The 21,456-nt window shown below is 41.8% G+C and overlaps 1 protein-coding gene across 11 annotated transcripts in view; it reads left to right on the forward strand.

The window, feature by feature from the left end:
- Positions 1-21,456, forward strand: part of SVIL (supervillin) — a 226,922-nt gene that overhangs the window by 139,065 nt on the left and 66,401 nt on the right. For all 11 annotated transcript variants that reach the window (XM_081820800.1, XM_081820796.1, XM_081820797.1 and 8 more), the window contains 3 exons: positions 4,842-4,899; positions 4,997-5,148; positions 7,494-8,148. In XM_081820800.1, the coding sequence (XP_081676926.1) occupies positions 4,892-4,899; positions 4,997-5,148; positions 7,494-8,148 (815 nt within the window). In that variant the 5' untranslated portion in view covers positions 4,842-4,891. The remainder of the gene's footprint in view (positions 1-4,841; positions 4,900-4,996; positions 5,149-7,493; positions 8,149-21,456) is intronic.

Genomic DNA, 21,456 nt, shown 5'->3' on the forward strand with positions numbered 1-21,456 from the left:
GAAAAGACAGCTTTTGGTAGATCATAAACAGTACCTGTATTCTGTATTCTGTACCTGTATTCTGTATTCTGTATACCTGTATTCTGTAAACTGTATTCAAGACTATCATCCAGATGATACCTGTGGTAGTGCTTTATGAATGAAACAATGGAGGGCAACATAGATTTCCACAGCTGGGGTGACTTCTGTGATTTCTTAGTGTTAGCTCTTTTTTAATGCTTTATAATAAACCTGACCAAAAATTCCAACCGGAGGGCCTAATGAGGACTGCAAGAGCCCAAAAGAGGTTGTTGTTTTTTGGTTTTTTGGTTTTTGGTTTTTTTCCTGGAGAGGGTCAGAAAAAGTATGCACACATCAGCAATTCAAATAAAACCTACTCTCTTTCCTACAACTGAAGTATTTTCCCATGGAATAGATATACTAGAGTAATTATATTGCATGTTTGCTTTACTAATTTTACTTTTAAATTATAGTCTTGGGAAAGGAAGCTTCTCTATTACTTCTTTTGTCTTCCACATCATTTCTTTCCCCTGTAATCTCATGTCTATAGGATTGAAGCAAATCTGGGTAACTGAAAAATAGATTTGTTACAAAGAATAGACTGAGAGGTAATTTGTTTGCTTAAGGGATTTTTTTTTTTTATAAGATTCACTATGGATTTCCACTAAGAATGAATAAGCTTGCTGATACATTTATTTATTTAATTTTAAAGTAATCTCTACACCCAGCATGGGGCTCGAACTCACCATCCCAAGATCAAGAGTCGGGTGCTCGACCGACTGAGCCAAAGTGCCCCTAGCTTGCTGATACGTTTAAAGTTTATGGTTTGATTTATGACTTCATTTCACTCCTCAGTAAATAATTGGACAGGACTATAGCTTATAGGCTTGAAACGGTTTTGAGTTTGAATCTAGGTGTGGTTGAAAAGAATGCAGTCCTGGCTAGTGGTGTCTGTCATTGGGATAACCTAGAGCACAGGCATCCAGGGGCCTGGCTGCTTATTTGAATCTTTGTTCTGGGATTGGTGCTTCTCAATCCCAGACAGTAACGTCCGCAGGGGGCTTTGGAAACAAGTGGGAGCATTTTTGCGTCATGGCAACTGGTAATGATTAGGCATTTGGTAGGGGAGTGAAGGATACTTAACATCCTGAGGTGCAGGACTCACGAAGAAATTTTTCACTCTAAAGGCCATTAGCACCCTATGGCGATCTGTGATCTGTTCCAGAGCCAACTGATGAGTGTGTGACCCTGAGGAGGTGTACCTGAACATCTGCTAAATGCTATCCTCAGACTTATAGCAGTGAGACTTACAGCATTCACTAGTGGGCTGCCCAGCCTGTTCTGTGCAGAAAAGAACAGAGATCACCATGGACAGTAGGATAACTTGGCTAAACCCCCTGCCCATCTTTTTCCCACTGCCCTAGGCTTCTTGGGGTTCAGTTCCTGGGATGAGTGATTATTCTGACCATTAGCCTATTCCCTTCTTATATTATCTTAGTATTTACAGAATATTGAAACAGGTAGGTAATGGCAGAAGGAGAAGTATAGTTTTGTTGTGGGCATTTGCATAGTCTACCAGCTAGTTGATCATTGCTTCTAGAATATGGGAAATAAAGAATGCCAGGAAAATTTGTCACTTAGCTTTTATACTGCTGGAATCTTTTTTTTTAAATGTCTTTAGTTACATAATTTCTATAGAAAAATTTAAAAATTAAAAATTTAACAAAATAGAAGTGATTTTCAGTCTTAAATTAGGGTGAAAAAGTGTATCTTAACTTGTCCAATAGAAGTTATAGGACACTCTGTGCATTAAATTAATATTTTTATCCTTGTCTTAGTCCATTTGGGCTTCTACACCAAAATACTATAGACTGGGTGGCTTTTTTTTTTTTTAAAGATTTTATTTATTTATTTGAGAGAGAGAGAATGAGAGAGAGCACATGAGAGGGGGGAGGGCCAGAGGGAGAAGCAGACTCCCTGCCGAGCAGGGAGCCTGATGCGGGACTCGATCCAGGGACTCCAGGATCATGACCTGAGCCGAAGGCAGTCGCTTAACCAACTGAGCCACCCAGGCACCCAAGACTGGGTGGCTTTTAAAGAGCAAAAATTTATTGCTCCTAGTTCTGGAGGCTAGATCAGGGATCCAGCATGGTTGGGTTCTGGTGAGAACCCTCTTCTGGCTTGCAGACTGCCATGTTCTCACTGTGCCTCACGTACAAGGGGGGAGGGAGCGCTCTGGGGCCCTCTTCTATAACGACACTAATCCTACTCCTGAGGGTAGAGCCAATCATCTCCCAAAGGTCCTACCTCCTAATATCATCACTTTGGGTGATGGGGATGCATTTGGGTGGGACATGAACATTTAGACCGTAGCATACCTAGTTGAAATAATTTGGGTGGAGGAAATGTCAGTGGTGTTCTGCTCTGTAAGACCCTAGTAATATAGTGTTTCTCAGTTACGAGTTTGACACGTTGAGTCCGAAACCTACCTTTCAGAGCACTTGGAATTTGGTTTCAGTAGCTTCTGGAGCGATCTTATGAAAAATATGGCCCCTTGCTCTTTTGGGGGTTAAATAATTAATTGATACTCTTTGGTTTATATCATCCTTGAAAATATTTTCAAAATATGCACTACCAGTCATGGAAGTTTTATCACCCTAATCTTGCTGGAGCTAATTGGTTAACTGGGAAGCTATTATTAGTCAAGCTTCCTCAAAAGGCATCATGGCAGGACGCACCATTACCCCTATACCCTTGTCTTCCGAATAGGAACATACTTGACAGTGCAGAGCAAGTGCACCTCTGCCTGCAGCTGCTCTGGTTCCTGGCAAAGCCAGTTGAGGGAGAGGCTTTTTTTGAAGCCAACTATTTTTTTTTCTTTAATTCAATTAGCCAACCTATAGTACATCATTAGTTTTCGGTGTGGTGTTCAGTGCTTCATTAGTTGCGTATAACCATCTTAACAGAAGTCAATCTAACTGAAATTGTAAGGCAGCTATCATTTAAAAATAAATAAAAACAAGGCTTGTATCTCCGAAGACAAAGGGCAATATAAAAAAGGGGTGTGTGTGTGTGTGTGTGTGTGTGTGTGTGTGTGTGTGTGTGTGTGTGTAGCCCTGAATCATTACAAAATTGACAACTTAAAAAAAGTAAAAAATAGAAATGAAAGCAATTGAAAGTTAAATTCCAGAATTCAGGGGCGCCTGGCTGGCTCAGTCCGTAGAGCATGTGACTCTCAACCTCAAGGTCATGAGTTTGAGCCCCACGTTGGACACAGAGTTTACTTTGTTTTATTGTTATTATTATTTTAGAGAGTGGGGGAGAGAAGGGGCAGAAGCAGAGGGAGAAGGAGAGAGAAAATTTTAAGCAGGCTCCATGCTCAGTGTGGAGCCCGATGTAGGGCTGAATCTCACAACCCTGAGATCATGACCTAAGCCAAAATCAAGAGCTGGACCCTTAACCGACTGAGCCACCCAGGCGCCCCAAGATGTAGAGGTTACTTTAAAACAAAAGGAAAATTAAAAAAGGGGCACCTGGGTGGCTCAGTCGTTAAGTGTCTGCCTTCAGCTCAGGTCATGTTCCCAGAGTCCTGGGATCGAGTTCTGCATCGGGCTCCCTGCTCGGTGGGGGGGTGCTTCTCCCTCACCCTCTGCTGTCTCTCTCTCAAATGAATAAATAAAATCTTAAAAAAACAAATAAAAAAAAAAATCTGAGCTTCTCCTTCTCCCTCTGCCTGCCGCTCCCCCTGCTTGGGCCCTCTTTCTCTCTCTCTCTCTGTCAAATAAATAAATGAATGAATCTTAAGGGGAAAAAAAAGAAAATTAAAAATATTCCAGCATTCTAGTATGCCTCCGTTGAGTTTCTTCTTTGACTCAGCCTTTCAAAGTTCCATGGGCCCCCAGGGCTGTCGGCAACACCTCTCCCTGGTATTCCTGGGTCCTCAACAGGAGCCACTCAGATGAGCCTTTATAAATTCATGTGACTGAGCAAGAGGTGAGAAGAGAGACCTTTATTTTCCACCAAATTTGGCCATTTCTCCAAAGAAACAATTATTTGGCCCCTCAGTGATATCCTTATAGACAGTATCTCATGAGACCCTCCCAACCTCAGCAGAACATTTGTCTGCTCATCCAGTGTTGCCAGGAGAATTCGGGTTGTTACTTTATCCATCATCCACCCAAATTATAGCAAGGAAACAAATGTTAACATTTCCTTCCAGTGAAAGCCAGTAAGGGGAGGCTTAGGAACTGTGTTAACCTAAACTGCAGTAAATGGCTCTATGCTCTGTTAGGGATGGAAACAATGCTGGAAACAATCAGCTGGTTACAGATTTTTACAGGCTCAATGATAGTGTGAAATAGGAGTGTGGGGAGACATGGTGGTTGTAGCTTGCTGATGAGTGTGTGGAGGTTCTAGTGCTGATCTCTACTTTTGCAGACGTTAGAAGTTTTCCATAATGAAAAGCTTGGAATACTTTATTGAACCTAGTAACAATCAAAAACAGCTAGTGAGATATCTGCTAGCTGGAGAGATCTTAATGTTCAGGCCTCCTCTGACTCCCTTGGATGAAACAGAACTCATTCCTGTTAATCCATCCCTTACTTCTTAGTGCAGCCTGTGACGTGTGTGTGTGTACATGCTTCCCATGTGGCATCTGCCCTCTCACACTAGAAGACAGTCTCCAGGAAAACAGGAACTGCGCCAGTTTTGTGTATCTCTGCTGCATGGGAGCCAAGAACAGAAACATAAGTTCAATAAATACACGTTTCATGAATGAGTAGAATGAATGCATGACTACTGAAATCTGGAGTATCTTTTTATTCTTCTCTGTTTTATTTTAGTTGCAGAATTAAGAAAAGTCTTTGAACCAAAGAGGAAAGAATTTTTAGAAATGAAAAGGTAAGAAATGGATTATACCTAATTAGAAAGTAGAAGCGCTTGGTGAAGCAGTATTCACTTTTTCCTGAGAATTGATAGTTTTTGGTGTCCTGCACAGAAAAGAAAGAATTGCCAGGCGCCTCGAAGGAATCGAAACGGACACGCAGCCTATCCTCTTGCCAAGCTGCACGGGGTTAGTGACGCATCGCTTGCTGGAGGAAGACACGCCCAGATACATGCGAGCCACAGACCCGGCCAGCCCCCACACCGGTGAGCATGCTCGCCTGGTCGCTGCCATCACGCAGGCTGCCCGACATGGTCCACGCAGCCTTTTTTATCCAGTGGCATTGGGAAATGAGATATTCCACAAACGGGAACTGTGTAGATGTACTTATTGAATACACGTTATTTGTGAAAAGCTGCGATGATGCGGATGCCCCGCCTCCTAGGTGTGGTCCTCTGGTATCAGAGCAGTAAGAAATAATTCCTCTTGGCCCACTGATGGGAAACTGATGACGTCATTTCATTCCCCCACTCCCCAGCCTGGGACCCCTAAAGGGCAGGAACTGTGTCTTCCTCTTGGCACCTTCTGGGCACTGGCACAGGACCTGCTGTCTGAGATCCTCAGTAAGAGTTCACTAGAGGACTGAACGAGACTCCCTTAAACAGAATAACCAGGTGCCCGGCACAGGGCCGGGCTGCTCGCAGCAGGGAGCATTAAAAGTGAACCTGGACCTTGAGTGGTTAGGGTTCAGTCTATGTGTTAATGCAACAAACATTCTATTTAAATTATTTGAATGTAAATTATTTACATGTCATTTAAAATGTATTGCATATTTATTTCGTATTAAACCGTATTTCAAACATAACTTTTTTTGTTTTTGATAACTGTCAACGTTAGGAATATCAAATATTCAACTTGACCTTGGAAGAGGATGACCCATATGGGGATGTTCTTCCTACCCCGTCCCTGGCTCTGCAGCTCTGTGCTGCTGCTTTTTATGGCCAGTGTTTTCTAGTTTCTTCCTCAGGGATTGGCTGTCAATCTCACTTTGTGATGTGATCATGTCACTTATCTAGAGTTCCTGATCTTCTATGGCCAGAAAACTAGAGAATTAAGAGTTTTTAAAATTACATGAAGAATCAAGAATAGAGTACCAAAATTTATAGCCAGAAATGAACCCTCATTATGTAAAATGTGTATCTATATATTATATGATAATTTAAGCATCACGTATTCGTGAGAAAGGGAAGACTTATTTAATAAAATGGTACTGGGAAAACAGGTTATTGTGCAGTGGGAGAGGGGACATCTACGAAACACAAAAATAAGTCCCAATTAATCACATGATTAATTTTAAGAAAATAAAAACATGAAAACATAGGTGACTATTTCATTCAAATTGAATGAAAAAGGACTTTCAAGATGCAGAAACAGCTGGAGAAATCACAAATGACCAGGTCAATTGACTTGACTACATAACAATTCACATCTGTACTCCAAAGAAAATCTTACACATAGACGTCACAGAATATTATACAAGTTTGAAATATTCATGAATAAGATTAAGGTTCATGGTCTCATAAAAATGCATGCAAACCAATAAAAATGACACTATGAATCAATAGGATATAGAGCTTAAATAAGCTTTATCAGATATTCCAGAGAAGAAAAAAGTAATACAAATGGCTAATAAATAAGTGAAAAATGCACATATTCTCTTTTTCTAGTAATCAAAGGAAATTTTTAAAATGAACACTTAATGTTTGCAAGTGAACATATATTGCAGATTCAAGTGTAAATTGATGTAAACTTTATAGAAATCAACTTGACAGTCTAGCAAGTCTTTCTGTTACTTTTTGTTAAAGCGATTATACCTTTACCTGTTGTGATAGTAGTCAGAAAATCAGACTGATTAAAAGTTAGAAATAATGAAAAAAAGTGTTAGAAACAATGTAAATGCCCAGGAATATGAGAATGGTTAAATTAGTTATGGAAGACCTATTACGTTTGGCAAATTATCAATTTATTATTATTATATATTAGTGATTACTGGTAGAGTTTTACCTTCCTATGTTTTCATGTTAGACATTTTCTGTATCAAGCATGTGTGCTACAATTGGAAAAATCCACTTCTATAAAAAAAAAAGAAGAAAAAAAACAACACACATGAAGAACCTGGTACTTACAGATATGGCCCATTGCTGTTCTGGTTATTATCAGATCCTGTGAAACCACAGTCTGTCACTTGTCAAGTTACAGTGGCTTAGATATCTGTTATCTTTTCTAGAGGACTCTGAACTCATTCTCTGGCCTCGCACATGAAATATTAAGCTCAAAAACAGAAAGGTAAATAAATAAGAGGCGGCCAGCTGGGAGTGAGGAGCGGAGCTTCCGTGGGGGCGGTGCGGTAGGTGGCTTGCGGAGCCTCGAGGGCTAGCGGATTTCACTGCGGGTCTCGCACTTCTTGCAGCCCAGGTGGTTGCTGTGGCTAGGTACAGCTGTGTGAGAAGGGGTCCTCCGCAGCACAGGCGCTCAGGTGCGTGCTGTGCACAGAACAGAGCGCGGTAAATGTGCATCTGTCCTTGAACTCTGTTGTGTGGTCCCCTTGCAGGCCGGTCCAATGAAGAGGAAGACACTTCGGATTCCTCGGTGGAAAAGCAGACCCGCTCCAAACTCTGCACCGAAACCTCGGGCGTCCATGCTGACTCCTCCTGCGGTTCAGGTCTCATGGACACCCAGGCTCTGGAGTCCAAAGCTGAGAGAATCGCACGGTACAAAGCAGAAAGGAGACGGCAGCTGGCCGAGAAATACGGGATAGCGCTGGATTCCGAAGCGGACTCGGAATCGCCCTCCCGATACACCAAGTCCAGGAAGGATGCTGATGCTGCTGACAAGAGTGGAGGGAAGGGTGACCGACAGGCCGAGCCAGGCAAAGATTCGAGCTCTCTGTACTCCAGGCCCTGCGTGGTCGAAGCCAAGGACTATGCCCTCCCCGGGGGCGACGGTCTTTCCGACACCGAGGTGCTGCTCAACGTGGAAAACCAAAGACGGGGTCAGGAGCCCAGTGCCACCGGGCAGGCCCGTGACCTGGCCCCCACGGTGGAGAGTTCCTCATCCTTTCCGTTCCCTGGGCGAGACTGCACCTTCAGTGAAGTGCCAAGGTCCCCAAAGCAAATGCACAGCATGTCCCTCTCTTCGCCTCGGCCACCCGCCTCCCCGAGCCACTCAGCTGGCGACCTGCCGCTTCCTTCTGAGGCCCGAGCCAGGTAAGCGTTCAGCCCATGCTGGGCTGCGTTACCATCTTTGCTTTGCCTCCCCTGGTCAGGGTCTGGGTATCCTTGGCATTCTGTGGAGGGTTCCGCAGGTGGCAGAAAGAGGTGAGATAGGGTTTTTAAAATTTCTGCAATATCAAAACAGGTTCTGCCTAAGCAGGAAGCTTCAGCTTCTTCTTTTTAAAAAATGATAAGCTGAACAGGTGTCATGGGGACACTTCCATGGGAGCCTCACTTCAGGACCCTTCTTTTTACATGTTTCTTATATGCCTTTAATAATTGTCTTTCTCTTTATGTGTTTCTCTATAATTATACCCGACTTCTTAGTGATTGGTTTTGTTGCTGTCATTTAAAATCACAAAGCAGAAGGACCACCACTAACACAGTGGAAGGATCTCAGTTTAGGATATGAAGTATGACTGCAATATACCCTGAATATAACCTTAACATATAGCTATGCAAGTATATCAACATGCTGAGAAAACAGCTGTGTAGAAGAGCACCTCATTAAAAAGAATTGTCATACACAAAGACAACAGCTCTCATTTGGGAAAATCAGAAAAGGTATAAAATCAGAAACTCAAATGCCAGAAGAGAATATTTGTTCCTAAACTTAAATTTCTAAATTTAAATTTCTAAATTTAAGTTAAATTTAAATTTCTAAATTTAAAATAAAATTTTAAATTTCTTAATTTAATATTACTTGGAAGTTTCCAAGTAATTAGCACTTGACTTTCACAAAGAGAGGATTAAAAGAACTAAGAAATTGTAAAGGAATTCATGAGGAGGCACATGCTTTATTTATGTATTTTTTTAATTTAAAAAAGGCACGTGCTTTTTTTTAAAGCCATTCAAGGCATGCAATTCTATGATTTAGAGGCAGAGAAACACAAATCATTTCATATATATATTCAGAAAATACTGAGATATATTTACATTAAAAAGGATGGAACATAATGTGTAACAAGTATGACATTATGAGATAAATAAAGATAGAAGAAACAGCATAGAGGTTCTTCAAAAAGTTAAAAATACCCTACAGTCCAATAATTGCACTAGGTATTTACCCCCAAAATACAAAAACATTAACTCAAAGGGATTCATACACCCCTACATTTAGAGCAGCATTATTTACAATAGCCAGATTATGGAAACAGCCGAAGTGTCCACTAATAGAAGAATGGATAAAGAAAATGTGGTGTGTGTGTGTGTGTGTGTGTGTGTGTGTGTGTGTGTGTGTATAATGGAATGCTATTCATCCATAAAAAAAAAATGAAATCTTACCATTTGTAACAACATGGATGGAGCTAGAGAGTATAATGCTAAGTGAAATAACTCAGAGAAAGACAAATACCATATGATCTCACACATATGTGGAACTTAAGAAACAAAACAAAAGAACAAAGAAAAAAGAGGGGAGGGGCAAACCAAGAAACAGACTCTTAACTATAGAAACTATAGAGAACAAACTGATGTTTGGGTGGGGGGATGCGTGGGGGAATGGGTGAAACCGGTGATGGGGATTAAGAGTACACTCATCATGATGAGCACTGAGTAATGTATGGAATTGTTGAATCACTATATTGTATACCTGAAACTAATATAGCACTGTATTGTAAAAAAAAAAAAAAAAGGATTTATTTTGTAATGACTACAGCAATTCATCTTGCAAAGATGGATTTAAATGAATTAATATTCTGCATAGATATCCTTTCTCTAGAGCCAGGAAATTTGGGTGTCAGAAAGCCATTGTTGTCTGATTTCCATTTGGGAGGAAGAAAGACAAAACATACTTTGTGAATTATAACAATAACCAAAGAAATCTCAATGTCTGAATAACCATAAATGAAAATGCAATGTCATCCAATATGGAAATAAGTAACAGAAAAGTTTAGGGAGATTAAGGAGTAACCAAAAAAACTGTCTACAGATAATGAAATTATTTTATACTACATGTATTTGTGGATGTATCCTAGCATTGAGATGGAATATTTTTCTCACTGCTGTACTATACTCTCTCATCACCTAGCTCTGCCAAGTATTGGGACTATTAATCTCTGAATTAACTCATTCCCATTTCATCATTTTATTTTGTGCTCACTAGCAAGAGGCTGTTTTTTTTTTTTCATTAATTATATATGAATGTGTCACTCACGAATACACCATCAAAGACTTCCTTGGGGCGCCTGGGTGGCTCAGATGGTTAAGCATCTGCCTTCAGCTCAGGTCATGATCCCAGGGGCCTGGGATCGAGCCCCACATCAGGCTCCCTGCTCAGTGCAGAGCCTCCTTCTCCCTCTCCCTCTGCCATTCTCTCCACTTGTGCTCTCTGGCTCTACTCTCTGTCAAATAAATAAATAAAATCTTAAAAAAAAAAAAGACTTCCTATGGTATCCTAAAAATTCAACTATGAACCAGACATCAAATGCACGGTTTTTGTATGTATTCATATACACTAACACATGTACAAACGGAATAGTCATTATACAGTTAAGAGCATTCTAAGCTCATAACAGTCTTGAAGGCTGAGCAGTAAGTTTAAATTTATTAGAATTATTTAATGTTCATTTGAACATTTATATGATTAAGGAAATACATATGTCACAGGGTCTTTAGCTCAGAAATCCTATAGCTGCCAGGGAGTTCAGGTAAACACGTCATTCTGAAACAAATGGAGAATATGTATATTCACAGAATAGAGCCTAAGACACCTCCTAATCCCCATTCCCCAATCCTGCCAAGCCCCTTCAATTTTGAATTTCAGAATTGTGTTTTCTAGAGAGGGAGTTTTGCTGATAGGAACCATTCTTTGTTAATTCAGCCATTGTGAATTTTAGAATAAAATTCAAAGGGATCTGGGGCCTGTGGATTATTCAAAAATTTGTTTAAAGTCTTTATTTATTTATTTATTTATTTATTTATTTATTTATTTATTTATTTATTTATTTGACAGCGACACAGCGAGAGAAGGAACACAAGCAGGGGGAGTGGGAGAGGGAGAAGCAGGCTCCCCTCGAAGCAGGGAGCCCGATGTGGGGCTCGATCCCAGAACCCTGGGATCATGACCTGAGCCGAAGGCAGATGTTTAAGGACTGAGCCACCCAGGTGCCCGGATTACTCAAATTTTTAAAAATCTGAGCTCCTGTTACTAATAGAAATCCTGAATGCTGAATTTGTATTTCTTAGTTAATAAAAATAAAAGAAATGCACCATATTTGTTACTTCTGTGAGTAACAGAAACTCACTACCTGAGCCCCACACCTGCTGTTTTCCTGTGACTCTCTGTTCTCAGTGACCTGTGTATTGGGCAAAGAAGAAAATATACCTTGTTTCCCAGTGGTGATCCATTCTAGAAAACCCCCGTTTGTTTCATGACTCCACTTCTGTCCCTGCCCCTCCTTCTCCCACTTAGCAAACTGTATCATTAGAAAATGAATATGGTATGTAGAGCCGTCCCTGAAATTTGACCCCTGGAGAGCCGCCATTGGTCAGTGGTGCTTTGGACCGGGCTCTAGTGACATGAGACCTGTGGATTGGCTCAGGAAGATAGCCCGGGGCAGCCTCCACAGTGCCATTTTCCGAGACCTGCTGACAAGCAGAGTCAGCCAACTGAGAAGCAAAGGGGCTTAGGCTATGCCCTTGTAGTTTGTCACTGATTGTATTTGCTCAGCTCCCAGGGAGAGGTTCAGCCTAAAAACTGTCTTCAGAGCCTCAAGCTCATTGTTTTCCTTGTCAAACGTCTTTTAACCTTTCTGATAGAAATGTCCACAAGGGAGTGATAGGGAGGGAGAAAGCGGCCTCTGGCTATAGGCATTCCTGTCTCAGCCCCTGTCTCCCGCCCACCCCCCCCCCCGTCCCGCCCCCACCCCCAGGGCAGGAGTGTTCCTAACACAGGATCCAGGTCAGGGCAGGTGTCCTGGAAAACCTAGGTCTCTAAGACCTAGGTCTCCAAAGAAGAGACCTCCGGGTACTCTCGCACATCTCGAAATGGGATGGAACTCTTTTCACCTTTTAGCCCCAAACATCTGTTCACCCTGCTCTACTAGCTTTTGACTGTTAAAATATGGTTAACTCATTCCCATGTTGTTTTCTTTTTCTTCTGTTCTCACTGGCAAGTATCAATTTCTGTTCATTGAATTAAATATGAATAGATCACCCAGAACCCTAGCTAGCATGTCCTAAAATTCAGACGTCTGCCAGGTTGTAAGTGCAGAGCTGTGCCGTGTGTGTGTGCCCTTGCACATTCACACGCCTGCGTGGACCCACAAAGCAGTCATTAGCTCTTCTTCCAAACAAGCAACTTGGAGCATATAAACTGTTCATTTTAATGAGACGCCTAAGTTAATAACCGTTCGTCTTCGGCTGAATACTGTTTTATAATTCGAGCTGGACCCCCACAGGGGGAAGCTAATTCTGCTGGGCTGGATTAGACTTCACTGTAGCAGCAGGAAGTACTTTTTAGTATGTTGACTCTTAGGAGTTATAGGGAGTTAAAGCCTGTCATTACAGACTTAGGGATACAAACCAAGAGCAACTCCCGACCTCTGTGACAACTTAGGGTTGAGTTCTTGTTTCCTGGTAATATAATTCTCTGCTAGCCAGTTGCCACATCATAAGAAAGTTCTGTTATACCGAAGGTCAACCTCTCACTGTTCTCTTGTCCCCAGTGACCCTGTAGCCCTCTCCCAGGGGAGTGGCCTCTGCCCTATGGGGAGCTGGCTCACCCCAAGCCCTCACAAGAATAGATACTCAATGTTAAAGAATTTTGAATTCTTAGAAACAAAAGTAATCCTGGAGATTATTTAAAAATCGATTTTATATGTGAAAAAACTAAAGAGTAAAGAATTGAATTAAGACCATATGGCTACTTTGACAACGTTGAGACCATCGTCCATCACCCATTCATTCATTCAGTCAAGTTCCCTGCATCTGCCTATTCTTCCCATTGTTCTCTGCTCCCCCCTTATTTATGTCCATTCTATTATCCAACACACTGGTTTTGCCCTTTGAGGCTCAGAGATTTTTAGGAAAGACCAGAGGTATTAGAGAAACAGTTTATGTGGATTTATATAAGGTCCTTGAAAACTTGGCCCTTATAAGCAAAATGAAAACTTGTAATTTAGGAGAGGTCAAACACAGTGGGCATCCATGTATCTCTGCATACCTCATAGGTATTGATTTATGGATTAATTTTAGCTCTGAGATAGTTTAGCTAATCATTGAAGAAAATTATATTGGGTCTCCTGTGTGTGAGGCACTGTGCTCGTAGCTGGCTATATTTAAAAAAAAAAAAAAAGTGTAGGAAATAACTATAACATGATAGGATAAATAAGGTTCTAGAGATCAAGGTTGGATGCCAGGAGAATGCGAAGATAGAGTATTAACTTTTCCTCCGTGGAGAAATGGTCACAGTTGAACCAAGTCCTTAAGGATGTGGTTGGTGAGTTTGCTAGCCATGGAAGGGAGGCTGCTCCCAGCACAAAGGCACCCAATGCCCAGTGAAGACCTAGGAGGCGGGGGTGGGATGAGGCTGAGGGGCAGGTGGGGAGCAGTCATAGAGTGCCTCAGATGACATAACAAAGGCATTTAGCCTTTGCCTTGTGGATAATGGGAAGCTTCTGAAGCATTTTAAAGCAAGGATGATTGATTCTGCGTTTTAGAAAGATGGCTTTGGAGGAGTATGGACCGTTGATCTGAAGGAGAGTTGCTTCCAGTCAGGAAGGCCACTGACGTGTTGGTTGCAGCTACCCAGGCATGAGATAAGGAAGTCTGTGCCTCCAGGTTGGCCTTCGTCATTAACTTGGTCCTGTTTGGCATTTCATCAGATAATCTGGATATGATAGGCTGATCGGATTTCTGGAGGAGGGATTGTAAACAAGTTTGGTGATGGTGAGGAAGAGAGTGGAAGGAGGGATGGAGCAGGAAGGGAGAGGAGAGGGAAGAGAGCACGTTACCTGTGCTTGGGTTGGAAACTAACAAGATGAAATTTAATAAAGTCTTGTACTTAGAGGGGGGGAGAATCAGTGTACAAGTTCAGGATTGGGGAAACCTGATTTAATAGCAGTTCATGAGAAAGAGACCTAAGAGTTTCAGTTGACAGCAAATTCTTTATGTGGCTGCCAAAATGGCTGGTCCAATCTTGGGGTATAGTACTGAAAGGGAACTGTTAATAGCACAAATAGTATTTCGTCCACCCATGTTCTGCAGTGCTCAGATTACATCTGGGTATCTCCTTCTAATTGAGCTGTTGACAAATGAGAACATATCCAGAGAGTCTGCTTTCCTGTCTGCCCTGCTTTCTTGACCTTTCCAAGTTTTTATAAACTTCTCCCTGTCTTAAGAGAAACTAGAATCATTTTTGGAATCTCTTACACATTCTCTGGCGCTTAGACTCTCAAACCAGTCTGTTCTTTCTGTTCTTCTCATTATCACATGGTCATTTTCCCAGCACAGTTAGAAGGCTGAAGTTTGGCTTGGCATAGGGAGCCCTAAGGTTACCATCCTGGCTTCTCGTTGATGATGATTCTGCTTAAAGGGAAGAGGAGAAAGGGATCTTGAATTTCTGAGGTGTCTCACAAATGCAGCTTACCTGTACCTCTTGGAGGGACATTCAATTGCCTTACTGCCTGCACACAAGGCTGACCTACCCAGATTTAGCAGTTCTGGTCAGGATGGCCCAAACATGGCAACATGAATTTGGTGTTACGCCAATCCGTAAGATTGGGAAGGATGATCTCAATGATAGCGTTACTTTAGTACAGGCCTTACACGAAGGGTACTTGCCTGTCTTAGTCATTTTCGTGTTTCCTTCCCTGCTACTGCCAGCATCTAGCACATACCGAGTGGCTCAGTCAATCATTTTTGAATGAATGTTCTGTTGTTTTCTGTATTTTCTTGGAAATGTCACCAAACTGTAACAGTGCTACTTGAAAGAGTCAATCTGCAAATGGTTTATCAGCCCATAACCTGTGAGGGTTGCAGCCGAATGTAAATCATGGGTCCTTTCCTTCATCAAGAACATCATGCTATGAGCAAAATGTCAGCTGAACTCAACAGTAAGCTTAGTGACGTTGTTCATCTCCACTCTGTTCCAGGTCTTTGATACAATCGTGGGCCAGGGACACCAATCAGCAGAACACACTCTGAGTAGCACTTACATATGACAAGGCTCTTTCCGCTTTGTCTGAGGTTAGAGTTCTTGGATATGATCTTGAGTCAGTGTGCTCATAAATATTGTTAAACTATGAGTGGGCATCATGATGTGGGAAAAAAAAAAAAAAGGCTGCTTTTGGGGCCTTGTGAACTCAGTCTCCAGTTCTGAATGGCTGATTCTAGGTTAGTCTCACGACTAAGGGAGCCAAGTCCCTGGATCACTTCATTCTAGCAGGGGTAGTTAGAATCCAAGGGGGGAGATGTGAAAATCCAAATCCAGCTGGAAACTAGAAGCTTGAGCCACTTTGGGAGGCCCCCTATGGCACCTTCCTCAAACTCCAGTGCTTTTCTAGATAGTTCTACCTGCGTGCACATACCTTCTGTCATTGTGCTTTCTCATCAGAGGCTGTAGCATTTAGGCATTCGGTACTGAGATTGGTTCAGAGGGAACCTGGAAGAAATTGGTTATTTCACATGTTTATCATGCTTCTGCTCCAAGAAGACTCTGTATTTCTAGATTTTCATTACTCAAGAAGTCCTCACTATTTATGTGTTTCTTTCTTTCTTTTCTTTTCTTTCTTTCTTTCTGGGGAGGGGCACAGGGAGAAGGAGAGAGAATCTAAGCAGGCTCCACATCCAGCATGTGAGCCCAACATAGGGCTTGATCTCACAACCCTGAGATCATGACCTGAGCTGAAATCAAAAGTCAAATGCTTAACCAACTGAGCCACCCAGGCACCCCAAGAAATCCTTACTTTATAATCCACCAGTGGCATATTTGTTAATTGAGATATAATTCATATCAAAATGCACATATTTTAAGGATGCAGGTTGGTGAGTTTTGGGAAACATGTAACCATTACTCTGGTTGAGATAGAAAAGGTTTACATCGCCACTGTGCCTCTGTCCACCATTGATTGTTGACTCTCTTTGCAAGGACCTAAGTTAGCGGCCATAGCCTAATGGTATCGCACATGCCACTCGTTCTGTTGTACCAAGCCAACCCTTCCCACTTGGTTCATTTTTTTAAAATAAGTTTTAATTATTAAAAGTAGCTGAGCATAACATTAAGGCACACTGCATTAAATAACAGCTTCGATTTAATATTTAAAGAAAGAAAATGAACCTAAGGCCTTATGTGCCATTATTCAGATATGATCTCTTTTTTGTTATTATTTTTTAAAGCACACCTGATATTCTACTATTTCTCCAAAAACAATGGCCCCTGAGCCCCAGAAATAAATTTTGTACTCTTACGAAATGATAGACTTTTCAATCTGAGTTTGGACATCCCTTAGCCACCTGTCAGTCTGAGAGTCAGAGTGTATGGAAAACTTGGTCTACAACGTTCCATTATATTCCATAGTTTTGGAGTGCCTGTGAATTGGCCAGCTCAGTTTTAGACCTTGATTCACCATTTTGGGAGCCATGCATTTAATTCAAAGGAAGAATTTGGATTCTCCACCAATGTCAACACTTCAGAGTGACCACTCTGGGCTGTTTTCTGCTCTCCTCTCAGGTTTCTCAGCCTCTTTGGGCTTTGGGGAGAAAATTTGAAGGAGAGAAAGAAGAAGATCCAAAATAGATTTTGTGGAACTGTGTTTGGCCCACATTTTCATTTGTTATTTATTTATATATAGTTTTTGCTTTTAACAGATGAAAAGAGATATTTGAATTTAAAAATTCCATTAACTGCGCTAAACATCTATGTCAAAGTAAATCCCTTAACTGTAACTGTTGTCTAAATAAATTATGAAGGGACACTGAATTACAATTTTTACAAGTCTTAACGTTTTTAAGATATTTTTATTAAAGTATAATTTTATACAGTACAATTCACCCTTGTTAATGAAATTCTGTAAATTTTGACAAATATATAAGGTTGTGTAACTATCACTACAGTCAAGGTACAGAACTGTTCCATCAGCCCAAAGATTCCTTTGTGTGCCTTTGTGGTCAACCCTCGCCACCACCACCAGGTCCTGCAAACCAATAACCTGTCTTCTGTACTACAGTTTTAGATTTTTGAATATATAAAATCAAAGTCCTTGGGTATTTTGTTCTTGTCAATTCCAAAGAAGTCCTATAAGAATTTGATGAAATTATTATTTTTTTTATTTTTTATTTTTTTTTAAGATTTTATTTGCGAGAGAGACAATGAGAGACAGAGAGCATGAGAGGGAGGAGGGTCAGAGGGAGAAGCAGACCCCCCGCCGAGCAGGGAGCCCGATGCGGGACTCGATCCCGGGACTCCAGGATCATGACCTGAGCCGAAGGCAGTCGCTTAGCCAACTGAGCCACCCAGGCGCCCCGAAATTATTTTTTTTTAATCATTGGAGAAATGTTAATGTCAACCGTTTATAATATTGTCAGAGAAGAGATCCCTCTTAAGCGGTTGAGATTTAAACTTACAAGATAGTTCATACAGAGCTGATTTTAAATTTCAGATTTCCTAGTGAATACTCAGCGTGCAAGGAAGTCAGGTGTGCATGCTAAAATTATTTTCCCTGATGTGGGCATTGCCCCTGTGGCATAGCGGATACATGAATATTTATCAATGAATGTTTAGTGGATATTTAGCTATTGTGATGTTGAGCCTGAAAAGTGCCTGTGAAAGTGGGAATTAGGTTTTGTGAAGTAGGTGTCATGTCACGTTATCATTTTCTATGTGTGCCAGAGGATGAGGGACAGCCAAGAGACCCAGTCAAGCTACAATAGTCCCTTGGGCCTCAGAGTATTTCTGATTCCTCCCACTTAACACCCAGTATCACCTGCTCCCAGTTTCTCCCTCCCATGAATTTTCTCGTTTCCAGATGGTTGGTTCTTACACTTATCTTCTGCTACAGATTGTTTTGGTGGGGGAAGGAGACAAGGTCTCACGCACCTTGCCAAGTCTGGGCCCCTGCACCCCCCTCCCACCCCCTCCTCAGCAGTGAGTGCCCTCTGAGCCAAATTGCTCTTCACTGCCAGACTCCTTTGATTTCACATTGTGCATTTGTAGAAAAAAAACAGGAAGAAGATAATTGGGTTTTGTAGGATTTACAGGAAATTTCTAGGCTCTCTGCTGAAGGTGGAACAGGCAGAGCTGAGAGACCACCATCCAGTCAGGGTTGTGGTTGTGGCCAGGACGCCCTTGGTGCCTCCCTTGCTTAGCCCCAGAACACGTGAACACTGGCACCCCAACTACATCATTTCTCACTCAAGCCAGGGAGGGGTTGCTCATTCATTATCCGTTCATTTTCCAGAATTGGAATCCAGTAGCGCTGGAGGAGAAGATAGAGACTCAGGGGTCTTACAACACTTGGGTTCAGGCCCCAGCCTTTCTTTACCAGCTTGTGATCTGGGCCAGTTAATGTGCATTTTTTTGTACCTTCCTTTCTTTATCTATAAAATGAGTATAAGAATATCTCTGAGGGTTGTTGTGGAGATAATCATTCAACAGTTCATCCGTCCCACAAATACTTATCGAGACCTGCTCTTTCCCACACACTGTTCTTGGTGCTGATGATGCAACAGTCTTTTCTCAAGAAGCTCATCTCCCCTAGTGAGAAAGACAGCAAACAAATAAACATGCATCATGACAGATGTAGTAAGTGCTATGAAGAAAATTCAAGCAATTCACTGAAGGGAGAGAGAAAAACGATTGGCAGTTGCTATTTTGATATAGAGTGGTTAGGGAGGGCTCTCTGATAGGATCATAGTTGAGCAGAGACCTACATAAAGTGAGGCAGCCATGCAGCCGTTGGGGTGGAGGGCCCAGGCAGAAGTAGCATCTGCAGAGGCCTGAGTGGACTCCATGCATGGGCTTTTGAGGAGGCCCCAGTCACTGGTGAGGCAGGAGCATGGGGGGAGGGGAAGAGGAGGTGTGAGAGCTGTGGGGAGGAGGGGTGGGCAGATCAGGGAGGATCCATCACCAGGGCTTTGGGTTTTGCTCTAAATGATGTATAGAGCCATAGAAGGGATGGAAAAGAGGAATAACCAATCTGGCTGCTAAGCTAAAAATAGAGTGTTGGTGGGCAAGGATGAAAACAAGTAGAATAATTAGGGGGTCATCTTAGTAATCTGGGTGAGAGATGGTGGTGGCTTGAACTAGAATGACAGCAGCAGAGGGGAGGAAAGAAGTTAGGTTTTGAAAGTCCCTAGTGGAATTGCCAATAACTTAGATGTGGGGTGTAAAAGAAACCAAGGAATCAAAGGGGAATCTCGATTTTTTTGGCTGGGGCAACTTGAAGCAGGAGTTGCCATTTGCTGAACTAGAGAAAGCTCCCGTGCAAGTTGACTTTGGAGGGAAATCAAGAGTTCAGTTTTTGGACATATTGTACTTAAGATGTCTACTGGATATCCAAATGGAAGCGTCAAGTGGCCAGTGGAGTCCAAGAGTCGGAATTGAAGTGAAGGTCAGCGTGGAAGTGAAAGCCAGATGGGAACATCAAGGCATTGAATGTCAGTGGAGGAGGAGAGGAGCCCATCTTGGGCACCCTGAGCTCTAGAGGTACAGATGGTGGGGGGAGGAGGAGACCAAGAAGGCTGCTGAACCAGGTGAAGGGAGGGATCGCCTGTAGCAGATGCTGCTCGTGGGTGACGAAGAAGGACCGAGGAGTGAGCACATGCTGCAAGTCAGTGGGTGAGGCGTGCCCAGAACAGCCTGCGGGCAGAAAGTGTCCAGTTCAGATTAGGTGTCTCCCCATCCCTTCTCCTTTTCTGGTTCTGATGGCAGAAAATATCACCCAAGTAAGTGCCTCAGCCAACATCAAGGAACCTAGTGCCTTACTTTGCGAAATACTGTTCTGTATCACTCCTGATGTAAATATACTCAAGACAAACTCGTCCTTCTGGTTGAGGCTGGACCCACGTTCCTTAAAATCACATGATTTCTGAATTAAGACTCTGTATGACTCATCACTTTACAATATAAAAGTAGTAACTCAGAGACATACAGTAGGATATTGTCTATGAAAAAGGAAGGAGAGGAGGAACATTTGAAAGGGCTTGCCACATTCTTGGCATGATGCCTTCACTACTTGCAGTTCTTTTTCATTACATTCATACGTACTATACATGAAATGTCAAAAATTCAGTATTTGCTACCATGCACGTAGTTACTTGGTTTTTTGGCTAGTTTCGCACCGGTGGTGTAATGAATAAATGGAGCCCAGCAAACCTCCCATGTCTGTGTATGAGTGTCACTTTTCAGATGCTGACCCAACATATTCTTAAACAAGCCCCTGATAATTTTTATTGTATGTATGTATGTATTTTTTTATCTATCTATCTATTTATTTTGCGGTGCTGACCAAGTTCTAGTCTTATCAATGAAAGTCATGTTCGGGAAGTTGTGTAGCACTTCACAGTTTATAAAGCATCCTATTATACAAGACGCATTTGAGTCTTAAAATAATTTTGTGAGGTAGGCATATTAGTTATATTAACTTGGTGGTTTTCAATAGCAAATATATCTGCTGCTCCCTCTTCTCCCACTATATCCTGTGCTAGAGTAATCGCCTCCTTTCTTAGCTGCAAGTGGTAGGCTAACTATTCCTATGTTTAAATGAATGTTGAGAAATTAGACCTTTTATAGTTGGAAATAAAACAGCTTTCCATACATCTGAATTTTTTGCTCACTACAGACTGAATTGCTGTAATGCTGGGGATAGGGAGGTGGGCCGACAGGTTCGGGTGTAGAAAGACAGGGGGATATCCAAGCCTAGAATATGACAGATTTCAGTGGTCACAGCAAACGATACAGTAGTGGTTATAGACTGATTCTTGCCTGTCAGCTTAAACTAAAACTTGAACTAAAATGATTTTTAGAAAATGAAGATTATTTTATTATAATTATTAATCTTATTTTTGGAAATTGCTTTGAGCTAAAATGTGTTTCTAGCATAGTATTTGAAAAACTCTTAACAAATAAGTTGGTATGGTCTTGAGCTGGTAAACATTCTGTCTACATCGTAAGATGATGCACATCAGTAGTTTGTTCCTCCTGTGTCCTGCTTTATGTGGTTATCACAGGATTTTTCTGGCCTGTTCTAAAATATCTTCAGCCTGGCATAAATTTCCTTCATCACATTCAGCTTTGTGTTATATCTGATCATGTGTCGAGGAATGAATGTGTAAATCTTATGTTATCTTGCCTGCCATAGTGTA

This window comes from Leptonychotes weddellii, chromosome 5, assembly GCF_054177405.1.
Source record: "Leptonychotes weddellii isolate Sample4059 chromosome 5, ASM5417740v2, whole genome shotgun sequence".
NCBI classification, from domain to species: Eukaryota; Metazoa; Chordata; class Mammalia; order Carnivora; family Phocidae; genus Leptonychotes; species Leptonychotes weddellii.